The sequence below is a fragment of the Cotesia glomerata genome, linkage group LG5 (assembly GCF_020080835.1).
Source record: "Cotesia glomerata isolate CgM1 linkage group LG5, MPM_Cglom_v2.3, whole genome shotgun sequence".
NCBI lineage: Eukaryota > Metazoa > Arthropoda > Insecta > Hymenoptera > Braconidae > Cotesia > Cotesia glomerata.
Genome location: NC_058162.1, coordinates 20,958,278 through 20,985,984, shown reverse-complemented (window position 1 = coordinate 20,985,984; position 27,707 = coordinate 20,958,278). Strand labels below are relative to the sequence as shown.

Genomic DNA, 27,707 nt, shown 5'->3' with positions numbered 1-27,707 from the left:
AAAAGCTGATAACTTTTAAAAACAGGTACAGTTATAGCTCATATTAAAATCACCGAAGCGCATTTTTCTTTTCTATGCAAAAAATACTATAAAAAAATTCACTGGTTTATTGAACTCAAGTTAACACAAGTGGAGTTTAATATCGCAAGATTTTACGTGATTAATCAATTAACTAGATCGAGTTCTGAGTACTGCCTGGCCTTCGGTGACACGGGAATGCCGGACTGATACCCAGAATGCTGACAATATCACCACGTTGAGCAACATATACCAGACAATACATTCCAGGCATCCTCAATGCTGTATCGCTAAAGTAAATTCGGTCATTTATTGCACAAGGTTCTGACGTAGTAGATGGTCTTCCTAAAAATATTTATAATTTGTTTGTTTATTTATTGCTGATTTTTTGTTATTTCAATCAAACAAATTTTCAAGGTGAAGATGAGCGAAATTACCTCGAGTTACGTATTCATATTGAATATATTCATCTATGCTAGAAAATCCCTGATGAAAAAGTCCTACCCAATCTCCGCTTGTTGGTTTAAAGTCTCCAATTAGTGTATAAGATACTGAATTTTCTTCATCGATGAACCATTGGCTCAAAGATTGGAAATCTACTCCATGGTCTTGGAAATTTGGTCTCACCTAGTATTAGATATTTAATAGTTAAAAAAATTTTTATAAAAAATAAAAAAAATTTTTTTTTGTTAAGGGGGAACATTTTTAAAAAAAACAGTAAAAATAGCAAGAAAATTTGCAATCAGTGGCCATTTTTTTGAAAATTAAAATTTTCAAAATTCCGTACGTGCAATAATAACTACATCCTTACTGATTAAAAAGCAATTTGATAAAAGCAATTTAATAAAAATTTAGGGTAATAATCTTTAATATACCCTTAATAAAATAAAAATAATCCGATCCTCAAATTCCTTTATTTTCCCTATCAAAAAAATTCCCGAAAATCATCTTTTTTTTCGACCGTCACAGTGGTGTTCCCCCTTAATATGAATTAATTAGAAAAAATAGAATTTTTATATTAATGCCTTCAGAAAATTTTCTGTGGGAATTTTTAGAAACTAAATTACTTTCATCATTTTCTATTAATAGATAAGATAATTGCATAATAAATAAAGATAAAGTATCATATCATGTAAAGAATGTAGAGTCTGAAATCCATGTCAAGCAGCATGGTAATAATTAATTACTAAATTTAAATATTTAATCACCCAATATCATTAATTCAATAATTATTTCTAAGCTTAATTTAACTATAAAAATTAGTTTTGAGTCTTAAAATGACAAATCTATTGTAAATAAAGGAATACCCATTAATAATTAAAAATAACTCTTAAAAATAAACATGCAGGAAATGAATAATAAAATAGTTACCACAATTTCAAACTCTGCCGTCACAGGTTTATGATCAGATACTACGTAATCAGGATGACTTTTATAACTAGATTGAGTGGCTGCTAATTTAATATCTTCATAAACATCGCTATTAACTTTGTACAAAATTCTGTCAGTCCAAGCGGGTCGCCGTCTAAAAAATAAATCCGAATTAAAAAATTACATAATCCACAATAAAATTAAATAAAGATATAATTACGTACTTAAGATCGTAATCTTGAGATGAAAATTCAAATTTGTAAGTAGGCGGGAATGTAATAGGACTTTCAAGGAGTTCTGCAAAAGCGTCTCCATTCTCCATCACCATTTTCAACTGGTCCCTCGCTAGCAAAACATCTAGATCTTGTTTTTTAGCTAACGAGTCTATTGTACTTGCGTTCAAGTCTTCACCGTGAAGACGGAAATTTAGATCACCGATCCAAAATACGTAGCTGAAATCAGAGATATCAATCAATCAATAAAATCAATCCTTTACCAAACTAAACAAAAAATAAGGTCATTCAGCGCGCACCAAGATGGAAGGTAAATTTCATATAATCCATGATTTTAATAACAATATTATAAATAATTATGGCTTTAGTTATTGATACAATATTTAAAATGATAAATAATAGATAATTTTAACGTTCCGTTTGCCAGAGACTTTTAACTTGAGAGAAGAATTATTTGAGTTATCGTGTCCACAAACCGTGTTTTGATAAGGTGCTTGTTTGAAACTGATTTAGATGACATTCACCTTCTTACGTTTTTGTTGTAATTATTGAAAAGTAAATTTATTGTAGGTGGAATTAAAGAGAAGTTTATAAGCTTTAAAATGGAATGCAGAAAAACAATCTATCATTTCTCAATGAAAAGTTATTCCCTAGTAAAATTACCAAACACGTGATTTTTTACATTTTCGAAAATTTTAAATGGCGGCCATTTCTAAACTATTTGATGGATTTAGCTCATTTTTGAACTTATTCAAGCTAATTGTCTGTAGAATAAGTCTATCAAGTTTCATGAAGATTCATTAAGAATTGTAGGAGTTATCGTGTCTACAAGCCGCGCGTTATATTATCGCAAATAAAAAATGATATTAATGAAAATAGCGAAATGGAAATTTCACCAAACATAAATTCAGTCATTTATAAAATAGTGAAAAACAAAAATCTGTGGCTACGTGAATTTAGCCAATTCTTACTGCAGAAACTTATAAAATTAGCCGATTGTAAACTTTGTGAATTATAAAATTAGCCGTTTCTAAATCTCTCGTAATTCTTGAACGGATCGACGGATCAAAAAACGATTTGAGGCATCTAAAAGGACTTCCATAAATTTAGCTCTTCTAAAAATTAGAGCAGATTCAACCGACCCATTCAAAAGTTATAAGTTTAAAAACGGCTAATTTTACAATTCGTAAAGTTTACAATCGGCTAATTTTAAAAGTTTCTGCAGTAAAAATTGGCTAAATTCACGTAGCCACAGATTTTTGTTTTTCGCTATTTTATAAATGACTGAATTTATATTTGGTGAAATTTTCATTTCGTTAATTTCATTAATATCATTTTTTATTTGCGATTAATTTTACAAATGATATTATCAACTAATTTTCAAATTTAGAGTTAATAAACGTTCTACACAGTAAAAAATTGTGCGTCATTGCGTCAAAAAATTTAGTGTTAAAAATTTTTATCTTAAATATTTAACATTTTTGTGTGTAAATTCAACATTTATTCTGTTAAATCAACACAAAAAAATATCAAATATTTAACATAAAAAATTTTTGACGCAATGACGCAAAATTTTTGACTGTGTAGGTTACAAACCGTTATTTTCCAGTAATATTAAAAACATACTTAAATTATATATATATATATATATTATACATATATATGGGTGTGCCAAAATGTAACTCCCGTGGAGAATCTTTTAAAATTGGAATTTTGAGTTCCGCTTTTAACAGGGGCTGCGTTTAGGCATTTCCTGATATATTTTGGTGTGAGACGATGTATTTGATTTTCATAGAATTTTTTAACAGAAGCTTAGTTTGGGCATTTCCAGTGAAAATTCAAAATTTGGCCGGAAGTGCCCAATTAAATCTCCGGTTAAAAATCCTATAAATAATCAAATGAATCCTCTCACCCCGAAATATCTCAGGAAATGCCCAAACACAGCTGCTGTTAAAAGTGGAACTCAAAATTCCAATTTTAAAAGGTTCTCCACGGAAGTTACATTTTGGCACACCCTAATATATATATATATATATATATATATATATATATATATATAAATATACATGTATGAACTTCCAAACCAATGTCATTTTTGAACCTTACTCGACTAAATAATTAATACAGTAATGAAATTCTATGTGAATTTTGACACAAGAGCCAATGCAATAGATAAATTTTATGAAATCTACCTAAAAAACTTACTCATGGAATAAGATATGTTTCGTTTCAGGTACCTCGAAAGCATGTTCTCTAAGTATTGTATTATAGTCAGCTATCCTATCATTCATTAAATGATCATGGGGAGTTAGATGTGTATTGATAATACAAATATTAACTCCATAAATATTCAATCGTACACTAACAGCTCCTTTGTTTCCCTGGAATAAAACCAATTAAAATTTATTGAATTTTAAAATGACCTTTCTAGCAGAACGCAATCTTACCCACATCCCACCAAAGCCAGTCTTGGTATAACGCGCTTCAATCAACCTCAAGTGAGTCAAATGCTTTCTCAGGCAAAATACATTAAGTACCATTCCTTGAAGCCGCTGGGTACGTATTTTTACGTAGTCATATTCCTTAAGGATGTCTTTGAAGCTTTTGGTCCATGGGTCTTCGAAAATCATATCCAGCAGCACGTTCTGCGGCTGGGACTTGATCTCCTGAAGTCTTTAATCATAAACATATGTTTTGTCAATAATACGATAATTATAATCATTTTAATTCGCGATTTTATCAGTCTTACCCGATGACGTAGAAATCAGGTGATGGGTCCGACTTCTTGTGATGAATGCCCAACATCTGAGCAGCATCTTGCTCAGGAAACTTGGTAGCAACATTGAAGGTCACAAAATAAAAACTTGAATAAAAAATTATTGATAATCATAATATAAAAAAGGTGAAGATGATGAAATAAAATAAAATAGAGGTTAAACTTACCTAAGTAATTGACTATTCATCTTGTTATTGTTTTAAAAATATAAAGTCAGTATTAATATAATTACACTGGGATTATTATTAGAATTAAATAATTTACTAAGGTTTCAGCTTAGGGTTTAATGCATGATATTTGGATCCTTGTTTTTTAACCAATTACTTTACGAATCCCGCGTAAAATAATTGTTTACAGTTGTTTGGTTTTTAATATTCCGTACGCAACAAAAGAGAGAATCCATCTGAGCCATTTTATTATTCAAGATGTTTATCGAAACCACTTAACTTTTATAAAATATCTCTTTTATTTTTACTAAGCCTTCTGGCTGGTCATTATGACGTTTTACCTGCTAGTGACAGCTAGAATATTCAACTTTCTGTATTTTCACTACCACTACTACTACTGTTATTTATGACACGTATGGAGTATATCACATTTACATAAGTGTGTATAACTGTGTGCTGTGTGTATAACCTTCTTCCGTGACGTCACGTTCCCGCTTTTTTTCAAGCGCAGTCGGGCTCAAAAAAAACTACTATGAAATGAAAAAAAAAATAATACACTTTAAAATTAGGTTAAAGTTAATTACAAGTTTGGATTATCTATTTATTACAATCTAAAGAGTGAAATCATTGATTAATTACTTTCCTTTTGGTTTTTATTACCGGTTTAAATTCATTTTTATTGATATTCAAGATTATTTTGTTAATAAAAAAACTTTATTATCTTGAAAATAAACAAGATTAATTTTTTTATTTAATTTTAATCATTAATCACTTAGTTGATGATTTGAATAAATAAATGTTGATAAATTGTCTCAAATTTTTTAATTCCAGAACTGTAAGTAATAAAACGTCGACTAATTTGTAAAATTGTGTACTTATATAAAAAAAATGACATTGAAATTTACAGATAATTTTTAGGATTTTCCTTATCGAAAAAATTATTTAAAAAAATAAAAAGAAAAATTCCACAAGTAGAAGGTTTGAAAATTTTGAAGTACAGTTTTTTTTTATTTTAATTTAATTAGAAAAAAAAACATGTAGTTAAAAAAATTTGCTAATTTCAGTAATATCATGATAAAAATATATTCGGTAAATATTTATAAGTGAGATTAACGATTTTAATTTTTTTATTTTTTTGAACGAAATCTCTATTTGATTTTATTGATATATTTTTTTTTTTGAAAAATACATTAAAAAAAATAAAACATTAAAACAAACAAAGTTGATTATCACAATTTTAACAAATTTTCAAAAAAATTTATAAATTTTTTAGAAAATTGTGACATTCAACTTTTTTTTTTAAATTGTTTATTTTTTTTATATATTTTTCAAAAAAAAAAATATATCAAAAACATCAAAAAAAGATAAAATAGAAATTTTATCCAAAAACATGAGAGCCAAAATTTTTTCCAACTTTCAAAGATGATTTTTTAATTAAAATATTAATTTTTTGATATTTTCGATATCACCACCATAAATTCGCTGTAAAAACAAAGAAGTTAAAAGAAAAAGTTATGATGATCCATCAATTCATCTATTTTTTATGGCCAAAAATAGGTTTGACCCCACTTGTAAATAATTACCATATCTTCTTTCTCTTCGTGTGTTAATGATATACTATGCTTATTTTTTTTTTATATTTTATTTTTCTTCAGTAACGGAATAATCCTTGGAGTATTGATTAATTTAAAAAAAAAAAACTAATAAAATTGACTTATGTCATAGTTTTCTACTAAAAATTTTACAGAATGAAATCAGTATAAATAAACGACGGAAACTTTCTCACTATAAAATTTGTTAAATGTTCTTATTTTATAAATATTTTGAATTTTTATTGAAAATGACTCTAAGAGAATTAAAAAAAAAAAAAGGTAGAGAACTTTTATTGAAGAAATAATTTTAGAAAATAACCTTATTATTTAACAACTACAAAGAAAAATTTTTAATAATTTTAACTCAACTCACTTTTTGAAAATGATAGATGTAATGAAATTGACAGAAATAATCTTTGTAAAGAATTAGTTTTCTTACGAAAAATTCTTGACAATTTTTATATATTTTCAATAATTATCTCAGAATTAAAATTTTAAACTTTTACAATAAAATTCTAATATTATTGTTCTTTTTTTATTTATTTATTTTTTAATTAAACTAAAAAATATTTTAGTTTATATAAACTAATCAGAAATTTCCTCGGAATTAACCGTGAAAATTCTTAAATTATATTCAAGTATTATTAAGTTCTTATCATGCGAAGAGTTTTTAATTTCCGATTAAAATCATAATTTAATTTATTTTATTTGAATGATCAATCAATATTTTAAGAGTTAAAGATAATACACTCTGGATTTGAAAAAAATTTTTTTTTAGATGTTGAATTGGACAAAGTCCATAAATTTATTATTTCTTCCAAATTTTACATATACATAAATTATATTCGTATAAATTTCAACAACTTTTTAATTTCTTCAATTTTTTTTCAAATAAAATATAAATTCAATTTCATTAATAACAAAAAAATAATGGTATTAAAATTGTAATTTCTTGCTTTAAATTAAAAATATAATTGTCTTTGAATAATTAAACTACTTATTGTTTTATAAACATTGGATAGAAAACAACATAAACAATAAATACAAAAAAATCGGTTATGAAATTTATTAAATTTACAATTGAAAAAAACATCCGTCCTTGCAAAGCACTCATACAAAAATAGAAGAACTAGAAAGCTTATTAGTATTAAAATTAAATCTAATCAATTAATAAATTCGTATTAAAGTTTATCAGTAAATCATTCCTGGATGAGCTCGTTGGAAGAAAACATTAGGATTAGCCGATAACGTGGTGTAAAGATTTCCTGCGTCAAGTTCAGGTCCTTGAAGATACATTCCATGGGGCAGAACAAATGTTTCCACAGGTGTCTGCATATCTACAACATTAATCATCTCATTAATTCGCTCGCTATCTGAAGCTAAAATTAAAAAGCATTAAACTACATTGTAAATTTATTTACACTTATAATATATATAAATAATATAATAAAATATATTTACAGGTATGTATAACGACACTAGCATAAACAATAACATATTATAATATTAATTCCTTTAAGCGAAACCACGTAAAATAGGAAAAGGAGGTCAGTTATTCATGTTAGAGAATTAAAAATCTTGGCATAATTGTCGGGATTACATTTCACGGGTACACGAGCATAGTAACTAGTAAGTATAGATGTTACGGTAAAAGAAAGAAGAGTATTCATTGACGCATTGGCACAAACATTCATATATAAAACACTAGGTCATCATAGCACGCATTAATCATTTTTTATTCGCTTCAAGAGCAACAGAAAACAGAACTAGCATCAGAAGTAACATTTTTTGGAACTTTATTTACAATAAATTGGATATCATTTTTTATAAAATTATAAGATGCATCTTTTATCTAAAAAGTTGGAATTTAATAACTGATGATAAAAATTTTTATAACAAATTAACTATAATTAAAAAAATATGCATTTATAATTTTAAAAAATTTCTACCTATACAATTTTTTTCATCATAATTTAATTGTCATAAAAATCTATAAAATAATTAAGTGTCTGTAAATTTCAGTATCATGTGTATAAATTTAACTCAAAGGAAATAACTATTTACAATTATAATTAATATAAAAAGTAAAAAGTTTTAGTAAAAAATTTAGAAATCGGTTGACCGCGCAGGCCAACCTTAGAACTTCCCGCTGTTTGAATTTGAAGCGCCTTAAAATGCGTTTTTTGATTAATATATTTGAGCTTTTCAAGCTCAAAACACCGTTTTTAACATTTTGAGCTCGAAGCAGCTCAAAGTGTATTTATTGAACAACTATAACTTTTGAATGCGTCGTTCGATTTTAATTTTTAAAAAAGTATTCAACTCAGTTTTTAAAGCACAAGAAGAAAATATATATGTTTATATTGATTGGTTAAGAAATCTCGAAGATATTTTAAAAAAATAGAGAAAAACAAAATTTTGTGAATTTTTAACCAACTATTACTTTTGAATGCGTCATTCGATTTTCATTTTTAAAAAAGTATTCGACGCATTTTTTAAAGCACAGAAAGAAAATGTATAGGTTTATATTGATTGGTTAAGAAATCTCGAAGATATTTTGAAAAAATAGCGAAAAATAAAATTTTGTGAATTTTTAAACTATAACTTTTGAAGACGTCGTTCAATTTTCATTTTCGAGAATGTATTCGACGCAGTTTTTTAAGTACAAAAAATTTATACATGGTTTTATTATGATTTTTCCGCACGCTTTAAAGTTATTTTTAAAAAACAAAAATTCTAATTTTTTTTTTTAATTTCTCCGGAATGGTTCGATGGATTAACTCTCAAATCTAATCAGATCTAAGTTTTGATAAACCCTTTCGAATGACGTGTCGTAGAATTCAATCGGTTGATTCGTTTTTGAGAAACCGTACGGCAAAAATTTATTTACACACACACACACACATACGGCCGGACACCTCGGCAGGAATTGTCAGAATAGCTTCCTGGGACCTCAAAACATGGAGATCCGATGAAAACTCGACTTTCGAAAATCGGACCGAAATCAATAACTTCCTTTTAGTGAAAAATTATTTATTTTTCTCGCGGGAAGTTAAAAAAGACGATCTTGAAGTTAACAGACATCTATCAATTTTTTTTATTTTTATAATAATTAAATTACTATGAAAAAATTTAAACACAAAAATTCCAAATTCAGAAATTAAAAAAAATTACAACTTCAAACTTTTTAAAAATAATTTTTCTTTTATAATTGGTTCTTCTAAGTATAAAAATAAAAAAATTGTTAAATATCTTTGATTTCAGTATTATAAAACATAGCTGCTCATTGTAATTGTAAATAATTCAATAGAAGATGAAAAGAAGAATAAAAATAAAAACAAGAAGATGTTATATAAAAACACTCAAGGTCGATTGCACTGAAAAAAAAACCTTCACCCACCTTCTGAGTAAACAGGACTGCTTCCGTGTCTGCACGCACTGCAGCCGGGCATTCCCGAGGATACCAATGCCACACGATCTGTGGTCAAGTGATTGTTAGTAAGTTTTTTGTCGGTTTAGTAAATATAAAAACATAAACACAAACTCAATGTAAGTACTTGGACAAAAAGCAAGGTTAAGTCAAAAATGAAAAATAAGAACAAAAAATAACAAACCTGCGCTCTGATAATGCATCTTCCTTTTCAGACTGGCCTCAGCAGGTTTGAAATGGAAAAAGGAGGGCGAGTATCCACTGCCGGGTAACGAACTCAATCGATCATCATCATGATCACGAATAACAACAGTTGTACCGCCAGCAACCCCGCTGGGAATCCCACCAGGTCCTTCACGGCCCAGCGCGGCTAATTGTCGTCCTTTTGGCAAGAACATGGTAAGAAAAACAATAAGTGCCGTTGAGAGTAACCCGTAAGCTAGCCAGGCCTCACGATCATTCTCAACAGCAACCGTGGAACCTATTGCACTTGTCAGCCAAATAGGAAGTGTCAGTCCTACTGCTAGACCGATGAAAGCTGCTTCACGGTAATTATCACGTACTCCACGAGCACGTATTGCTAGACAAGTCACGGCGATAAGTAATATGCCTGGATAACTGGATAAAATTATACAATAGAAATTAATATACATTTATTCATTCATTCTGTAAGGTTATGTATAATGTTTTTTTTTTTCGTTTTAGATTTATCGTTTGTTTGTTTCAAATACGGCTGGATTTTTATGCAAGTTTATCATGAGAGAAGTTTTGATAACTCTAAAAAAATTTTCTGTTGTTGAAATGCACTCCTCAGACGCTTAATTTAGTTTATGAAGAAAAAATTTTGGTGATTTATCATTCTCTTTTAATTAAAAAGCACATAATGAAGATGAGGTGTTGATCAAAAAAGTCGGAAGAATTAAAACCGTACTTATTACTAGTTAACTTTGGTAATTATTTATATTTTTGGGCCATAACTAAGTGAAAAATTAACATTTTCAAATTTTTTATTTTTATTCTGCTTGTTTTTGTGGCGCATTTATGATAAAAAATTTCGTGAAAGAAAAAAATAAAGGTTTCGATAGCTTTTTTGCATTCAGAAGTTGGAAAAAATGTTGGCTCTCATGTTATTGGATAAAATTTATATTTTATCTTTATTTGATGTTTTTGATATATTTTTTTTTGAAAAGTACATGAAAAAAAACAAGCAATTTAAAAAAAAAGTTGAATATCACAATTTTCTAAAAAATTTATAAATTTTTTTGAAAATTTGTTAAAATTCTGATAATCAATTTTTTTTGTAAATTGTTCATTTTTTTATGTACTTTTCAAAAAAAAAATATGCCAACAAAAATCAAATAGACATATCGCTCAAAAAAATAAAAATTAAAATGGTTGACCCTACTTGTAAATATTTACCTTAATTTTAAAAATTACAACACAATATTGGTTAATTGGTTATTCACTAAAAACTTGAAGATATCAATCAGAAAGGAATCCATTTACATGCAGATACTTATTATCTTAAATTAATACAGTAAAACTACTCATTTTTAACACAAATAATTCTGATAAAATAATTTTTAAAAGCTATGAAAAATCATTAATTATATTAATTAATGTTTATCGGTGCAATTGTTATAATAAAAAAAAAAAAAAAAAAAAAAAAAAAACAATTTTGTGTACAAATATCAGAAAGCTGTGAAAATTAGTCATTAGAACTTAACTTCACCGTGTTTAGTAAGTACATTTATGATCAATTTTTATGAAATTAAATACTTCATAATCAATGAACAAGTATTTGTCAAAAAACAATTGAATATCAAAAATTAATTATCTATAATTTTTATCAAAAAAACCATGTTAATAATTGAATTAACACTCGGGTCAACAATTGGTGTTGTAAATTATCCAATGTACCTAATATTAGAATTATAAATTATATTAGAAATTAGAATTATAAATAGCTTCGGCTATTGATTTTTATATATGTATACTAAAAATAATATTATGTCAAAATACAAAACAACTAACAACAATACTGAAATTATGGACATGTCAGTGAATAAATTACCTAATGTCGAAACTATTATAGATTAAAAATAAAAGTCATACATAAGTCCAGAGAGCATAATACTACTGGTCAGTATTTGGAACATAAGTGGTCAATATCTAGTGCGTGATGGTCAATCCCTGATTAAGAAATCTAATTTGAAATGATTTAAAATAATTTAAAAGCATCTGATTTGAATACTATATAGATATACAATTAACATGAAGGTAATCATTTTAAATCATCTTTCTGAATCAGGGATATTCGGAGCAACCGGCTGCAACGTTAATTATTACAATTTAATGTTTTTATTATTATGTAGTTTATAAACAAAAGTATTATAGTCTGTAAGTTAAAGTTATGAAAAAAAGCATAACACTCATTTCAGTTCATTAACTCCTCCAATAAATTTACAAATAATGTATTTATTTTCATTTTATCTTATAACTGGTCAATATTTGGAACAGTTACTCTCATTCATTATAAATAACAAAGTTTATCTCGGTGGCAAATAAACAAAAATCCGTACCTGTTATTATCTTATACCAGAATTTCTAGTCTTTAAAAGTGTGTTTGAACATAACTTAAGGTGGCATTAAAATTATAAAGATGGTTTAATAATGAAAACAAGTTGAGATAAAGCATTTAAATGATAATAAATCACATTTAAGACCTCGCGTTTGAGGTGTGCAAATATTTTATGACAACTTTTATAGAGTTATATTTAAACGCTGTAGAAAATAGTCGGTGAGAAAATAATTAAAAAAAAACTTAACATGGTTTTTATTTAAAATTTCTAATCAAAATTTTCAATTCTGATTTAAAGACGAACAATTTAAAAAATTTTCAATACAATTCTGCTTAAGAGTAAGTTTTCTTCAAAAAATAATCTTTTACCGTTATTTGGTTCTTTCAATTTACTAAAAATTCATTAATTTTTTTTCAGTTTCTTTTTACACCAAAAGTCATTATTTTTTTTCTACCGCATAAATGAAGAAATTAAAAAAAAAAAAACAATATACAATATACTTGTATATTTACATGAGAAAAAAAGAAACTTACCCTAATGAAGCAACAGTTTGTCCAAGAGGTGTTTTGCAAAGTGTATGTTGCTGAATGAATGGAGTATTGGCTTCAATAATTCGAGGCCGAATAACAGCCGGTGTTTCTCCGTAAAACCACTGGCCCACAATTGCCACTTGAACGAGCACAGCAAATATAAGAACGAGCGCCTATGATTGATGAAGCATAATTAACATTAAACAAAGATTACACAGGTAATACCAATACATGACACATCGCCCGATAGATCTGAGTAACAAAGATTAGTCTCGAGACTAATGAAAGATGAAAGATGTTACACCAGTGTTCACTATTGACGGCATTAATCAATTTTACTCACCTGATACGGCGCTGGAAGATAGACACCGCTGTTGAGGGAAAGCAGAAAGACACACTTGACGAGAAGCGCGGCAAATACCAGAGCCGCTGGTAGCCCAACTAGTCTAAATGCCGCACACGAAAGTGGATTAGGTGCTAGTGATGCTGCCGCTGATAGTCCAGCCAGTAAAAATAGTCCTAGAAGAAGTGCTTGTCCAAGAAATAGATGTCGTCTACTAGGTGCGGCTGCTCTTGCCTGGATTTAATAATTATAATTATTTATTTTCAGTTTAGTCAATGGATGATTGATAATAATAATTAAAATTACGGGTACGGTTAGTTGGATTTACTTAAATGAATTAAAGCGTAAAGCATGCAAAGTAGTCGGTAGGTTTTGATTGAATTAAAAACAAGTTTCTGGAGTGGAGCTTCGATGAGAGTTTTAACAAAAACATTACGGTATAAGCTCTATTAATTTTCTCTACTCGCGCTAGTAAATAACGGTAACGTTGATACATTATATGATTATTAGATACATATATGAGTATGAGATTGACGTTTTAATCTGTTTCAGGTAGGTGTGCGTACCAACCACATTTTAAAACTAAACAGGATTAAAGAAAAATATGTAAGACCTTGAGGAGTACGAAGATCTCGAAGGCAACCATAAGCAGCATCGCAGCAGCACTTAAAGCGGCTAGTGGTAATGCCCAGGTTCGCTGACGCAGTATCGTCTGATGGGGTGTCACTACTGGATACCCTGGTATTCGTGTATCGTCGATAGGAAATCGTGGTGGTGGATAGATAGATATAGTTTGATTTGGCGCCGGTACGCTTATCACACTAGCTACACTAGCTAAATTATTTTTATCCGGATGGTGTGAATCTGGTATGAGGAAAAATTCAGTGGATAATTCTGGACCAGTTGTCGTTGTTCCTGTTGACACACCAGCAACAGCAGCGGTTATCATCATCGCTTCAAAAGAAATACTTTCTCTGGCTGCTGTTCTTGTTGTTGTTGTTGTTGACAACGAGGATGTTGATGATACTAATGCCGATGCGATAATATCCTCATGGGTCATACGCCCGTCTAGCCAAGCTAGCCGAGCCGCTGCTGAAAGTATTATCGGACTCACTCTCATGGTTTGTTAACTTATAATTTCTTCAACCACTAATTATAATAATTAACAAAAATATTATACAAATATCACCGACACTTTGATGATCTTCGTTTTTTAAATCGCATTTTGTATTGTTTAATTTTATAAATAATTTTTACATTTATTTAAATAAAAAAAAAAAAAATCACTAATTTCAGATTTAATAAGGATGGATTAAAAGGCTGAGAGTAATGACATTGACTATCAAATTCTACCTCGCGTCAAGAGTATCAAGGGAATACTGAAGAGCATGTCTCTCACTTGCTCTCGAGGAACTACGCTTGGTACGAAGCTTATCCGTTACGGCCTGGAGGAGTAAAGATTGAACGTTGGTGATGGTGAGCCCGAGAATAGGTGTACAGGAGTATGCATGAAGTAGAGGTGGAGGAAGAGATGGAGTAGGATAGGTGGTGGATATTTTCTGGTGCTCGTGCTGCTGCTGCTGCTGCTGATGGTGAAGTTCAAGAGGTGCAGAGAGAATAAGAGAGAAAGGAATATCATCAACCGGGTCCTATTCGCCCGGACCAGCTAGTAATCTACATATGCATCTCCCACCTAACGTACAATAACCCCTAAAAATAAAAACGAACATCATCGTCTAAATAAATACTAACAGGTATGTATTTTTAATTTTTTATTTAATAAATATTAAATTAATATACTCGCAAGATAATTTTATAATAATTTTTATAAATTTTAATAAATTTTAATCAATAGTTAAGATTGAACGAATCATTGATAAGTTATGCCATAAAAAGGATGTAGATTAGAATGCATTGTTCTGTTGTGTATTATATCTATATGTATCACGTGTTCCAGGTACGCGTGGGCTGAACGCTTTCTCCTGGGACCACATCCAGGTACAATCTTATAACTCAACTCGAGTTAATGTAATGTTACTTGTAGGCTGTAGGTATTGCAAGTCCTGGTAGCACACGCGAGTTTGGCAAAGATCCTTCCTCGCTGTCTGACTCGATACCAGCTTAGAATGCCAAGTTAAATGCAATATATATATATATATATATATATATATATATATATATATATATATATATATATATATATATATATATATATATATATATGTATATATGGATATATAAAAGTATATATGTATACATTTACAAGACATCACGGATCACGGACGAGAGAACAGCCGCGGGAAGAGGATACAAAGAATAAAATAAGTTTAAGAGTATAAAACGATATGTATTGGTATATATCGTGTAAGACATGAGTATGAGAGGGAAAGAATGATGATAAATAACTTTGGAAAGTTCCAGGAACCCTAAAAGGCTGCGAGAACCTATAACTGGTTGGGACTAGGGTTTTTTAAGTTATTTCAGATAAATCGTACAAGTTTATTAGAGATAAGAAGAAAGGTATTAGATAATTTGTCAAAAGTTAATTAAAAAAAAAAAAAGATAAATGGCTATTTATATTGATAACTAAAATTACTATGGCTATTTATAGTTGTATAGAAGAATTCGTAAAGACCGTGAAGTAGTGGATGTCCGAGCAACGACTCCGGATGTAACGGTGTCCATGAGGAAGCTCCAACGCCCAGGGAATGACATCGCCGCCGCCGCAGCCGCTGTCTTAGGTAGTATCAAACCGGTCCCACAGTCAGGAAAGGGAATTAAATGAGAAAATGAGTGTCATCTAGCGAAATTAATGAGGAAAATAGTAAATTGTTATTACAAAATGAAATAATTGTCATTACTTATTATGATTATTATTATTATTATCATTACGTATGTGTAAGTTATTTAATTTATTTCTCAAGTATTTTAATGACGAAAGTGTTTTCTCGTTAATCAAGAGTTCTTTGTTCTCCAGCAGGTACAGGTAGCATTTTAATTTACAGTACCGAGTAGAGATACTGGTATCGCATCGGGCCGGCTTTGGTTTTTAAACAAGCCTGAAAATAATGAATCGACTTATAAGTATGAGAAGAAATAAAAAAAAAAAAAAAAAAAAAAATGATGGAAAAGAATAAAGAAAGGTTTGTCGTGGTGGAAACAAAAGTTGTCGACCACAAACCACGTCTGGTGTGGTAGTGAGTATGAGTATGAGGCTGTGCTGGACTATTTTATTTATTTTTTTTCATTCGGCATCTCTTATTTCGGAGTCGGAGTCAGAGGCCCTGTAGCCGCGAGCCGCGAGCCGCGTGCACCACGACAGGGTATCGGGGAACCAGACTAACCGGGCAACGTTCTTGATGTTTATACACACATGAGTATAGAGAACGAGAGTTTAAGTTAAGTCTCCTCTACTCGGTGAGTAGCCACAACCAGCCAACGGCTTTTGCAGGCTTTTGTGCGTACATACCACGTGAAAATGCTGGTCAGGTTGGTAGATGCATTCTCTGGCTACCCACCCGCCACCCGCCACCCGCCTCCCGTTTCTCCTCATCCTCCTCCACCCTGTAATGTGGTGGTAGTAGTAGTCTTTCTCTCCATAAACCAGGCGAGGGCCGACGGGTCTTTCCCCTCACATAATATTTATTATACGTCGCGGATGAATTATGGCCCGTTAACGTTGCTTTCGAGACTCAACAGGAGGATGAACACAACCCGAGTTTTATCCATCCAAGGGTACCCAGATTGTTCCCCAGATGTATCAGCTACGAAGCCTAGATTATCTCAGACGTTTCTCTAAATCATTTTATACGTGTATTAATATCTATTGTATCATTAAATTAATCTCACTGTATTATTTTTTATTTTTTATATTATATTTATATACTATATGGTAATAATAATTGTTATTATAATAATTGCAGATATTTTTAAATCAATAAAATGGATAATGATAAAACCAAGTTGATGGGTTCCTCTGGGTAAATTTAAATACTGGTCAAACCACAGGCACAGGAGATTCAGGATTATTTTTCCATGACGCAATACGCTACTTGTTTAAATGCTGAATTAATTCAAATTAAATATTGCTTATACTTTTATTACCTGCAAGAATAACAACTTGCTTGTAGCAGATAGATATTGTTGGTAACCATTTAATTGTGAATAGAAAGTGTCATGGAGCAGTTGAGCGAACACGACAAAAGTATTTTGGACACAATCTTTGATCCGCTTCAGCTCATGTCATCCGGTCAAAATTCTGACGAACCGGAAGACGAAATAACTGGTAAGTTTTCACGATTCTTTGTTGTAATTAATTGTTCATTTTTGTTTTGGTGTTCTTAATTGAAAATTTAATGCCCTTTTAAATGAAAGATAACATCATGTATTCATTTTCATTGATTTTAACGATAAACATATGGAGAGTTTTATCATGAATGAACAATTTTTAAATCTGATCTCTTAAATTTTAAAGCCAAAATTAATTTTGATTTTTAAAAATTTGATAATTTTTTATAAAATTTCAATTTTTTATAAAAATTTTAATTTTTTATAAAATTTTCTATGTAATTTTAGTTTTCACTCTGTTTATTTAAAAAAATATTTTTAAAACTGCGATTTCTTCAATCAAACTTTTGAGGCAAATTTTATTGCACGCCTCATAGCGCGAAGCACGTGAGGTTGTGCTTTATACTCGACTCGTCAAGATCAAGCAATTTTGTGATCTTTAAATGCCTCTATCACAACCATATTACACTTATTCAATAATATAAGTAGATGTACACCGAAAAACACTTAAATTAAACCATCTTTTACTTTCTAAAATCATTTCATGTTGCTATTTTGAAAAAAAAAACGTTTTGAAAAAAATTTTACGTGGACGTCCGGATGTCACCCCATTTTGGATGTACCAACGATTACTCCCGAACAAATTGATATTTCAAGACCGGACCTTTTTTATTAGTTTAAGAATTCGATGAACTGGGTCCGTATTTCATATCAGTGGTCTAGCTTATGTATTTTTTTTTTAAATGGAATTTTTATTAAAATTCACGGATACAACCGTACAAAGCCAAACGAACTTTTCTTATTTGTCACGTGAAAACTTTGGCGCCACTTGATCAAGCTAGATTTTTTTAGACTGCGTGCGCATGTGACAAGAAAAAAGGGCGCCGATATTTGAAAAAAAAATTAAAAATACTCTAAGAAATTACTTAATTACAAGTTTTTTTTTTTTTAATTAATTATACAATTAATTTTTTTCTTAAAAAATGATTGAGCGTTATGAGGCGTGCACTTTTGGATTTTCCAAACTTTTTTTATTTTTTATTCTACTAAAAAAAAAAAATGAACTTAATTTAAGAGAAAAATTATTGAACCAAATAAAATTTTCTTAATTTTTCAATTCAAAAATTTTTCACCTTGATTCAAAACAATAAAACTCTTTAGAATCCCAGAAAAATAGACTGGAAAAAATTTTTAATTTATAAAAAATTCATATTATTTTATTAAAATTATTATAAAATAAAAATAATAATAATAATATATTGTTTTTGTAACAAAAAATGGAGCGATTATTCTGGGGGTGCTTGTTTTTCCGGAAAATTATAGGGGTGAATATTATAATTCTTATTTTATAATTTTAATTAAATAAGGTAAAAGACCCCATTAGTGGCACCTTTAACCCCTATAAATGGCACTTTTTCTTTCAATGAAAAAATGATCTACTTGGAATAAAAATTAAAAATTTTTTTGATCTAATGGCCTTAAAGATTAGAAATAATATATTCATTATTGAAATTGATGATTTAATTAATTGAATAAATACCAAAATCAAAGAAAGTGTCAGTAATGGGGTTCCCGCCACTAACGGGGTCTTTTACGCTAATATGAATTTTTCATAACTTTAAAATTTTTTCCGGGTCTATTTTTTCTAATTACCAACTCTTTAAAATGATTTTCTTGATTTAATAATTTTATTTTTAATCAAGTTAATTTTTTTTTTTTTTTAAATCAATGTCTTGTTAGTACTCTTTCTGAAAGGAATTAAACTTCCGATACATTTACATAAAATTAGTTGGTATCACTATAAGTCATCATTAATCATGTTAAACATTTAAATCAGATAAAATAGAAAATCTCGAGATAGAGAACTTGGTAAAACGAGCAATCGATACAGCGGAATCTGAAGAACTAGATAAAGCTCTTTTACTTTTCGATGAAGCGATTACAAAAGCTCCCGATCGCCCGTCGATTTTAAACGACCGAGCTCAAGCGCTCCGTCTTGCTGGGCGAGTTGGTGGTATTTATTAAAAAAAATAAAAAATAATGTTACAATGAATAATATTCAATTAAAAGCTCCATGAGTATATTAAATGTTCTAGAGGCTTTGAAAGACTTGGATCAAGCTGTGACACTGAGCTGTGGCAGAGGGAAAGCCGGCACGAAGGCGCTGTGTCAGCGTGGGTTACTTCATCGTCTCGAAGGTCGTAAAGATGAAGCTAAAAGAGATTTTGAAATCGCGGCCAAGAATGGCTCGGCATTTGCTCGTAGTCAGTTAGTTGATTTGAATCCTTACGCTGCTATGTGTAACGCAATGCTCAAAGAAATAACTTCAAAGTCTGTGCAGTTGTAAAATAAAAATTTTCCTTTTAAATCCATGCAAAAAATGAAAATTAATTCTATTCTATTCTAAGCTACCCCCTCGAAGGTACATATGTTTTTGACAGCTGCTGCTCCTTGCAATTTAGAAATTATTCTGACAAGAAAACAGTCAAAAACAGCTGTTCGATCCTTTCTAGACATGGTTTTTAAATAGCCTGATTATAAAAGGCCTGTCCTAGAAAAATTAAAAATCTTTAAATAAAAATCTTCTAACAAAAAATTATGTAACGTCGAAAAGTTTTTATTTAGCTCAAAGAGCGGATGTTTAAAGGTTACTCCAAAAAACCATCAGCTTTACGAATTACTTAAAATTTTATTACAATTATTATTACATGATTCCATGTATTATATATTTATATATATAATAAATAAATATATATATATATATATATATATATATATATATATATATATATATATATATATATATATATATATATATATATATATATATATATTAAATTAATACAGTTAATAATTATCATTGGACTGGTCACATAAAAATATAAATAATAAATCTATTGTTCATTAACAATTCTAATGCACCTACCCAAAATTCAAAAATTTAATGGAATCTCTTTATTTACTCTTCCTGAGGCGTAAATAAGGGAATTTATAGCATCATTAATTAGCGTCAACAATTATTTGCGATTTGTACAAGATTCTCTTATAAATTATTTCATTTCATTAATAATCTGTCATATATATATATAAATATTTTTTAAATATATATATAGAATTATAGCAAAAATTGACAATTTGTGTGTACGTTAATTTTAATAAATTTATCATATTCATTAGTAAAAAATCAAGTTATTACTTTAAATGCATTAATAAAAGACACCAGAAAAAGTTGAATTAGCAAATTACCCGTCGTTCATACACTCATAACACATCTATTTTCCTTATCGCATTATTTTTTTGCTTACCATTGATACCAAAACTCAGCTACTATTATGCGCAGTCGTATTAATTAAACTATTGTGTATTTATATCGTCTATTTATCTTCTAATTCTGGATGTTGAATCATCTCAAAATCTTTACCTATATTTGATTTTTCACTTTCGGAGCCCTCTTCACCGCTAATTTCCCCGTCGTTTGTAGCCTCGACTTGTTTATCTTCCTCTGGTTCTTTTTTATCTTCCTCGGGAAGTTGAGATTTATCTTCATCTCTAAAATAAACAGTAAATATTTTTAATCATTAGATAAATATTAAAATAAAAATATTCATTACAAGAGTAATAAAGTTAAACAATTGTTTAAATATATTTACCCTTGAATTAAACAAGTATCTTCACAATCTGAGTCTTTGTCTTTCCTGCGTTTCTTTTTTTTATTTTTCTTTTCATTTTCATATCCTGGTCCGTAATAATCATACTGAAAATATAATACAAGTTTTATTTTATATTTAGTTTAAAACTTTTGTCTAATTATAAAATCCATTAAAGTGACAATAAATTAAAAATAAAAATGAATTAAGTTATTGTCAGTTTTAATGAGCAATTAAATATGAAATATAATTACCTGATACAATGGCCAGAAGGAAGCAAAGAAGCCAACGTCTTCAGCGAGATTAGGAAACAACCAAAAGTGATGTCTTCCAATAGTAATAACCCAAATAAGACAAAAGACAACGACTCTAATAAGAGCTAAAGCTAAAATAAATACAAAAAAACCGGCAGCAGCCACACTAAGATAATAAACACCATGACGAATAGTCAGGGGCCATAGTGGAAACAAGCAAACACCAATAGCTCCAAGTACTACGAGAGCACCGAAGAACCAGTAGTAAACGGGTATAGGTTCATAAATCCATACATAAGCATCATTGCAATCAGAAAAATACTGCTCCATGTGCATTTCTAAACGAACTTTAGGTTTTTTTTTCGGCTCTTTATCTTTATTATCATCTTCTTTTTCTTTAGCCTCATTTTCAGTGCTCTCTTTATCTTTTTCACGCTCCTTTTCCTTTTCTTTGTCTTTTTTCTCCTCTGTAATTTTTTTATCTTCTTTATGACAGCAGTCTTTACCCTTTTTCTTCATTCCGCGCAACTTTATCAGTTCTTCTTCAGTAACGACGATTTTCTTGGCTCGATGGAAAAATTTGTGTGCTAACATATAGTCCAAATATTCAACTACTTGCTCCCTAGTCTCAAATAACGTTTCTTTCCACGGCGAATTCTCCAACAGAGCACCCACGGCCCGCGATCCCGTAAAATATTCAACATTGTGGCTCATGAACTTAGTCTTCTTTGATGGTACATTTTCCCGGATCCATTTAGCGACAGCATACGCTTCTTTTGATGGTTTATCTATCTCTGGTGTTCCCAGTCGGTTCTGTAAATATCAGATATATAAATAAATGGTTATATAAATAATTAACACCAAACATATTTTAAATATAAAAACACGCTACTGTTTAAATAACTATGTACACACATTAAAAAAAAAAATCAATAGTTATACGGAAAATATTAAAGGTCCTAAATAAGACTACGTCATTTATTGAATTTCTGTAACGCACTCCATAAAATTCACCGTTAGAATTCACATAGCCTAAATAAAATATTGATTGACTATTTCACTCATTTTAATAGGATAAAAATAATATCAATTAATGACAAATTAATAGTAATAATCATTTAATAATTGAAATAATTAATAAAAAATAAACAATATGCTTACTTCTTTACGCTTTTTATTTTTTCTCCGTTCAGCCATGTTGTGTGATGTCGTATTATTGTCGTATACTAAAATGATTTGGCGTTTCAGAATCGAATACTCTCATGCGTTAAATATATATAGAGATTTTTTTTACTCTGACAGACACCGCATTTATTTAAAGAAGGCAACGAGATATGCACGCACTTATGTCTGTCAGTCGTGTGGGGAAAACTGGAAAAACTTATATTGGGTTTTATTACGGGACAATAATATTTCTCTTTCTCATTTACAGAACATATAAAAATTCATTTTTATTTGATGGCAAAATAGCTAACGGTATTTCCATCTGATTTCGGAAACATACACTAGCGCTCTTCTGTATCTTCTGTATCTTCTGTATCTTTTGTTCCATCATTCAATAATTCAAAACTTATCCTATATTATAAAATAGATGAAAGTCTTGAAGTTAGTCAAAGGTCGAAACTCGCAAAAAACGGGCCACGATTCATTATTGGTTAAAATTTAGGCGCGCGCGTAGCGCGCTATTCAAATTTCTAGTAACATAATAATTAAGAGTAAGTATAATATTATTAATTAAAATTAAGTTTTTAATTAATAGTTAATTGATATCTCGGCGAAGGAATCGAATTAAAAAAAATATAAATTTGGATATTTACAACTACATTTAGGTATTTGTATTTAAAAAAAAATTTTATTGAATAGAAATTTGAAGTATTAAATTTTGACGAGTGCTCCAATCAACATTTTCTGGCAAAGAAATTAAAAATGAGGTATTTGCATCTCTTTTGCACCGATTTAGACCTGCATTTATTTTTTAATTTCAAAATTATTATTATTATTATATTAATCGAATTGTAACAATTGAAAAAAAAGACTTAGCATAAAAATTAAAAAAATTAAGGTCTTTACTATATCAAAATTTACTCCTGCATTTATTTAGAATTAAATTTTTTTATTCGCTACCAAGTTATCAATTCTTTTCTTATCAGACAATTCTTTATTATAATATATATCTATTTTACTGGATGTATATATCCATTTTCTAATAATGTATTTAATAACATTTTATGCAAGTTTGTTCGTTTCAAATTTTGCCCGCTTTTTTTTCATTTCAAAATACTTCCTCTATCGCTCACTAGTGGCGCTTATGTTCTGACCATAACAGCTTTCGTTGCCGTTGCGAACATTCAATTTTGAAATATCTGATGTTAATGTATCTAATGTTATTTTAAAATCTGTTTTTATATTATTTTCATTCATTACTTCATACTTCATAATTATTAACAATTGTTTCCTCAAAGGTAATGAAAATATTATTGTAATTACCAACTATGTCTTTTAAAGCCTATAACTTAAAATTTTTTTGACATTGTTTTTTGTAGGATTCTTCATTTGACTTTTTCTCTACCTATTAATAAACAAAAACTGTACAAATTATAAAAATGAAATTTAATATCACTAAAACTTACACGGCAATATTATTATATGCTAAAAATATTGAAGATGTTGGTGACAACCCTGTACAGCAGAAAGTACTTTTTCCAAATCTATGTCGACATTTCAACCTAAAAAAAAAATTAAATTAAGAAATTTCACACAAATTTGTATTTCGCTTGGAAGAATGACCAAAATGAGTTTAAGACCAAAGTAATCAGACAGTTAAAAAAACAAGAAAATTGTAACTCATTATTGTTATCATCATCATCATCATCATCAAATTTGAATTAATTTCAAGAAATCTACCAAGATGGACATCAATATTGATTCAGATATTCCATCAAATTCCGAAAAATGTGAAACTGAAGTCGGTGTAGATAATGATGATTCTGAATAATTGATTCGGCAATTAAGTCGCCGATTTGTTATAATGCGAAATTAGCTGACAGTTGTCAATTTTTTCTTATAAAAAATCAATAATAATAATAAAAATGCTTTTAAAAATTTTCACTAATAATTTTTTTTTAATTTTCACATGTGGAATTTTTTTATTAAAGATTTTTCATAATAATTTTATAACTCTAAAATTATAAAAACATTTTTAAAGTCTGTTAACTTCAGTATTATGCCGATTTAGTAACTCGCCAATATCATCGGAGGAGACGAAAATTACTAAATTATAAAACAACTATGATTTTCTTGGGACATCGACTGTATCATCAACTCAGATTGTTTGTAAAGAGTCCATCATTTCTGAACTGGTCTATCAATATTTACGTGAGTACCTACCAAAAAACTTTAATGTTACTTGTTCTTTAATTTTCAGTGACAGTTTTAAGTTGCGTAAAAATATTTATTTTCGTCGTTATGCGGATTATTGTCAACCGTATTGTAAAAAAAGTTTGGAAAATCCAAATGAGCATGCCTTAAGTGCTCATGTCATACACAAATTATTTAGATTGAATATTTACATTATATACAATTTGTTAACTTTTTCATAAAGATTTCTATGCTTTCTTTTATTTGTTTTTTTTTTAATTTTCCCGCGTGTGGGTGTTATCTCCTCTGTAGGTTGAGCTGTCAAGCTAAAAAAAAAACAGATGATAAAACAGTTAGTAATTATACCATCATGTATGTATAGTTTTTGCTTGTTTATAGTTATTTCAATCCTATTTTATGAAAAATAATATAAGGTAAAAGCCCCAATAGATGATCATGTACCAGTATATGATCACTCCATGTATTTGTATACCTATATTTGTGAATATAGATATACAAATACATGGAGTGATCATATACTGGTACGTGATCATCTATTGGGGCTTTTACCTTATATGGCTGCCGAAATTGCAAAAAAAGTCACCGAACTGACAATAAAAAAAAATTAACTGTATTGAAACGAAATTATTTTGACACGCAATTTTCACAAAAGTTCAGCAAATTCCCTAAGGAATAAAACAAAAAAAAAAAGTTAAATCGTGAAAATGATTTTTGACAAAGTTGTGGTGTTATCAAGCCCAGTGCTCCTGAAAATACTGCGCTCTTATTCATTTAAACCGTCAGAAAAACGAGTTTTTCCTGAGAAATCTTATTTAATCGATGAGAAAATCTTTTTAACGCGATCTGCAGTGATTATTATTTATCTCAATATGTTTTTTATACGCAAGTTTTTTCGTTTAAATTATGAAAATCAAGTTTTCATCGAAATCACGATTTTTAGGCGAGAGTAGAGCATACCTGCGCGCTTCGCGCTCAAAACATGCAAACTCAATCCCATGGATAAACAGTTGGCTAAGAATGATGGTCATTATCAAATTACAAGTTCTACAGCCGTAGTTCGCAAAGCTCGATCACAGGAATTGTCGAAAAATGATTGTGATGCTAATGATATAGTTGATATGTTATTCTACGATTAGACAAACACGCTAACAATCGCACCCGTACATCCGAAAATATGAAACGCTCTTTTCAATTTATTTGGGAATCGACGAACAAATCGAATTTTTAAAAGAACATCAGAATCTAAAAGTGCATCTTGATGCGACTAGATCAGTTGTTCGATTACCTTATAAATCTTCTAAACGTATGTACTACTACGCAGCTGTTGTAAATATAAACAAAACTTATCCCCTCTTGGAATTTATTACCAATAATTACACTTTTGCTTCTTTCGACTGTTTAAAATTCTTTAAGAGCTTATGGATTGAAAATGGAGTTAAATAACCGAACGACAGAATAACTATGTAACAAAACGACTGTACAACAAAATACCATTACAAAAATATTTTCGATACTAATGAAAACTCCTTTACGCGCTGTTTTTAATAAATTCGGCTATAAAAAACCCTCTGTACATGTTAAAGTAGCTAAAACAAAAAAAAATCAGGCCAACTAATAAACCAAATAGTAGAGGAGACCGTGGGAGATCGACCTTCACCGATCTGATAACCAGATGAGACATATTTTTTATCGAATATAATTTATAAACAAATATGCCTATAATTACTTGCCTATCTGAAAGTGCTCATGGCTATTTTTAATTAAATTAACTTTAATCGATTTTTTTTCATCACTTTCATTCTTTTGATAACCAAATGAATTTTATTTCACTGTTAGTTTTTAACACACAGAATATGCCTCAGTAGGCTTGCCTACTCATTTTTGTGTATAGCTACCTGGCAAGCCAATGTGAACAGGTAAGTCAATATAGGTGACTCCATCGTTCTGCTAACTTATCGAAAGTTATAACAAATTTTAGATTATTTTATTACAAAATCAGTCATATAGACTTGCCTGCAAAAAATCATACTTAAAGCACTATTGCCTAGCTAAAAACTTTTAGAGTTTTAGCCATCTGATAGGTGCGAGAGAGAAAGTAGAGCGTCCGAAGTCTATGTGGTAGAACAGGACACAACATAGCAGCTGCAAGCTACCTGACCGTTGAATGTATCCGAGTGCGCATGCTCGTGTACATGTGAGTGACAGAGACAGCATTTATTTACACTTGTCATTAATTTTGAACTCCAATTTATTATAACTAATTTCGATCACAATTTTTATATTATTTCACACTATACGTACTTACAGCTATGCAAAACTCAAAAATAAATAAGTTAATATATTAATATTTTATTATATTAATATATTAATAAATAAATAAAAAAAAACTAATTTTAAAATTAATTTTTTTTCAAAAATTCCGAAAAAATCCTTCCAAGGGTCCTTGGAGGCTACCGATTTTTTAGAGCACTCCTAGTACCCCTCCACATAATACAAAAATCATTAGGCCGCTAACACCCCGGAACTACTCTTCCAGCCACCCTAAAGACTTATGAATTTTTCAAAAATTAAAAAAATCCTTTCAAGGGTCCTTGAGGCTGCCGATTTTTCAGAGCACTCCTAGTACCCCCACAATATATATAAAAATAATCAGGCTGCTCTAAAAAATCGGCAGCCTCCAAGGACCCTTGAAAGGATTTTTTTTACAGTTTTTTTCAATTCATAAGTCTTTAGGGTGGCTGGAAGAGAAGTTCTGGGGGTCGTAGCGGGCTGATTATTTTTTATATATTGTGGGGGAATACTAGGAGTACTCTAAAAAATCGGCAGCCTCCAAGGACCCTTGAAAGGATTTTTTCTACATTTTTTTTCAATTTATGGGTCTTTAGGATGGCTGGAAGGGTAGTTCCGGAGGTGTTAGCGGCCTAATGATTTTTTGTATTATGTAGGGGGGTACTAGAAGTGCTCTAAAAAGTCGGCAGCCTCCAAGGACCCTCGCAAGGATTTTTTTAGAAGTTTTGAAAAAAATTCTGAAGTCTTCGGGGTGGCTGTGAGGGTAGTTTTGCTTTTTAGAGGGGTCAATGTATCATTTTTAGGGCTATT

At 29.5% G+C, this 27,707-nt stretch overlaps 4 protein-coding genes and 2 long non-coding RNA genes across 8 annotated transcripts; 2 read left to right on the top strand and 4 right to left on the bottom strand.

Annotated features, from left to right (window-relative positions):
* Positions 1–72: 72 nt before the first annotated feature.
* LOC123264722 (inositol polyphosphate 5-phosphatase K) lies at positions 73–4,959 on the bottom strand. Its single transcript, XM_044728155.1, has 8 exons — positions 4,566–4,959; positions 4,372–4,485; positions 4,070–4,295; positions 3,828–4,003; positions 1,614–1,841; positions 1,390–1,543; positions 456–645; positions 73–363 (listed from the first exon to the last, which is right to left on the bottom strand). The coding sequence occupies exons 1-8, from the start codon at positions 4,583–4,585 to the stop codon at positions 173–175; spliced, it is 1,299 nt and encodes a 432-aa protein (XP_044584090.1). The 5' UTR covers positions 4,586–4,959; the 3' UTR covers positions 73–172.
* A 2,240-nt stretch (positions 4,960–7,199) lies between these two features.
* On the bottom strand, positions 7,200–14,314 carry LOC123265394. Of its 2 annotated transcripts, XM_044729118.1 has the most exons (6): positions 13,656–14,314; positions 13,043–13,276; positions 12,703–12,872; positions 9,772–10,205; positions 9,558–9,635; positions 7,200–7,494 (listed from the first exon to the last, which is right to left on the bottom strand). In XM_044729118.1, exons 1-6 carry the CDS (start codon positions 14,160–14,162, stop codon positions 7,349–7,351), a joined length of 1,569 nt encoding a protein of 522 aa, XP_044585053.1. In that variant the 5' UTR covers positions 14,163–14,314; the 3' UTR covers positions 7,200–7,348. The 2 variants fall into 2 exon arrangements, with proteins under 2 accessions (XP_044585053.1, XP_044585054.1); XM_044729119.1 differs by lacking the exon at positions 9,558–9,635 and having other exon boundaries at positions 13,656–14,313.
* LOC123265396 lies at positions 14,073–15,216 on the top strand. Its single transcript, XR_006509567.1, has 3 exons — positions 14,073–14,163; positions 14,339–14,796; positions 15,000–15,216. It is a non-coding gene; the product is annotated as an uncharacterized LOC123265396 (long non-coding RNA).
* An 84-nt stretch (positions 15,217–15,300) lies between these two features.
* On the top strand, positions 15,301–19,928 carry LOC123264965 (tetratricopeptide repeat protein 36). Of its 2 annotated transcripts, XM_044728511.1 has the most exons (6): positions 15,301–15,562; positions 15,654–15,940; positions 16,020–16,892; positions 16,966–17,327; positions 19,167–19,343; positions 19,426–19,928. In XM_044728511.1, exons 4-6 carry the CDS (start codon positions 17,219–17,221, stop codon positions 19,674–19,676), a joined length of 537 nt encoding a protein of 178 aa, XP_044584446.1. In that variant the 5' UTR covers positions 15,301–15,562; positions 15,654–15,940; positions 16,020–16,892; positions 16,966–17,218; the 3' UTR covers positions 19,677–19,928. The 2 variants fall into 2 exon arrangements, with proteins under 2 accessions (XP_044584446.1, XP_044584448.1); XM_044728513.1 differs by lacking the exon at positions 16,020–16,892 and having other exon boundaries at positions 15,654–15,783.
* Positions 19,929–20,609: 681 nt separating this feature from the next.
* Positions 20,610–22,655, bottom strand: LOC123264964 (translocation protein SEC62). The gene is made up of 4 exons (XM_044728510.1): positions 22,392–22,655; positions 21,231–22,043; positions 20,980–21,083; positions 20,610–20,878 (listed from the first exon to the last, which is right to left on the bottom strand). The coding sequence occupies exons 1-4, from the start codon at positions 22,425–22,427 to the stop codon at positions 20,704–20,706; spliced, it is 1,128 nt and encodes a 375-aa protein (XP_044584445.1). The 5' UTR covers positions 22,428–22,655; the 3' UTR covers positions 20,610–20,703.
* A 989-nt stretch (positions 22,656–23,644) lies between these two features.
* On the bottom strand, positions 23,645–26,994 carry LOC123265936. Its single transcript, XR_006509704.1, has 4 exons — positions 26,504–26,994; positions 24,618–24,913; positions 23,861–23,956; positions 23,645–23,799 (listed from the first exon to the last, which is right to left on the bottom strand). It is a non-coding gene; the product is annotated as an uncharacterized LOC123265936 (long non-coding RNA).
* Between the last annotated feature and the right edge of the window lie 713 nt (positions 26,995–27,707).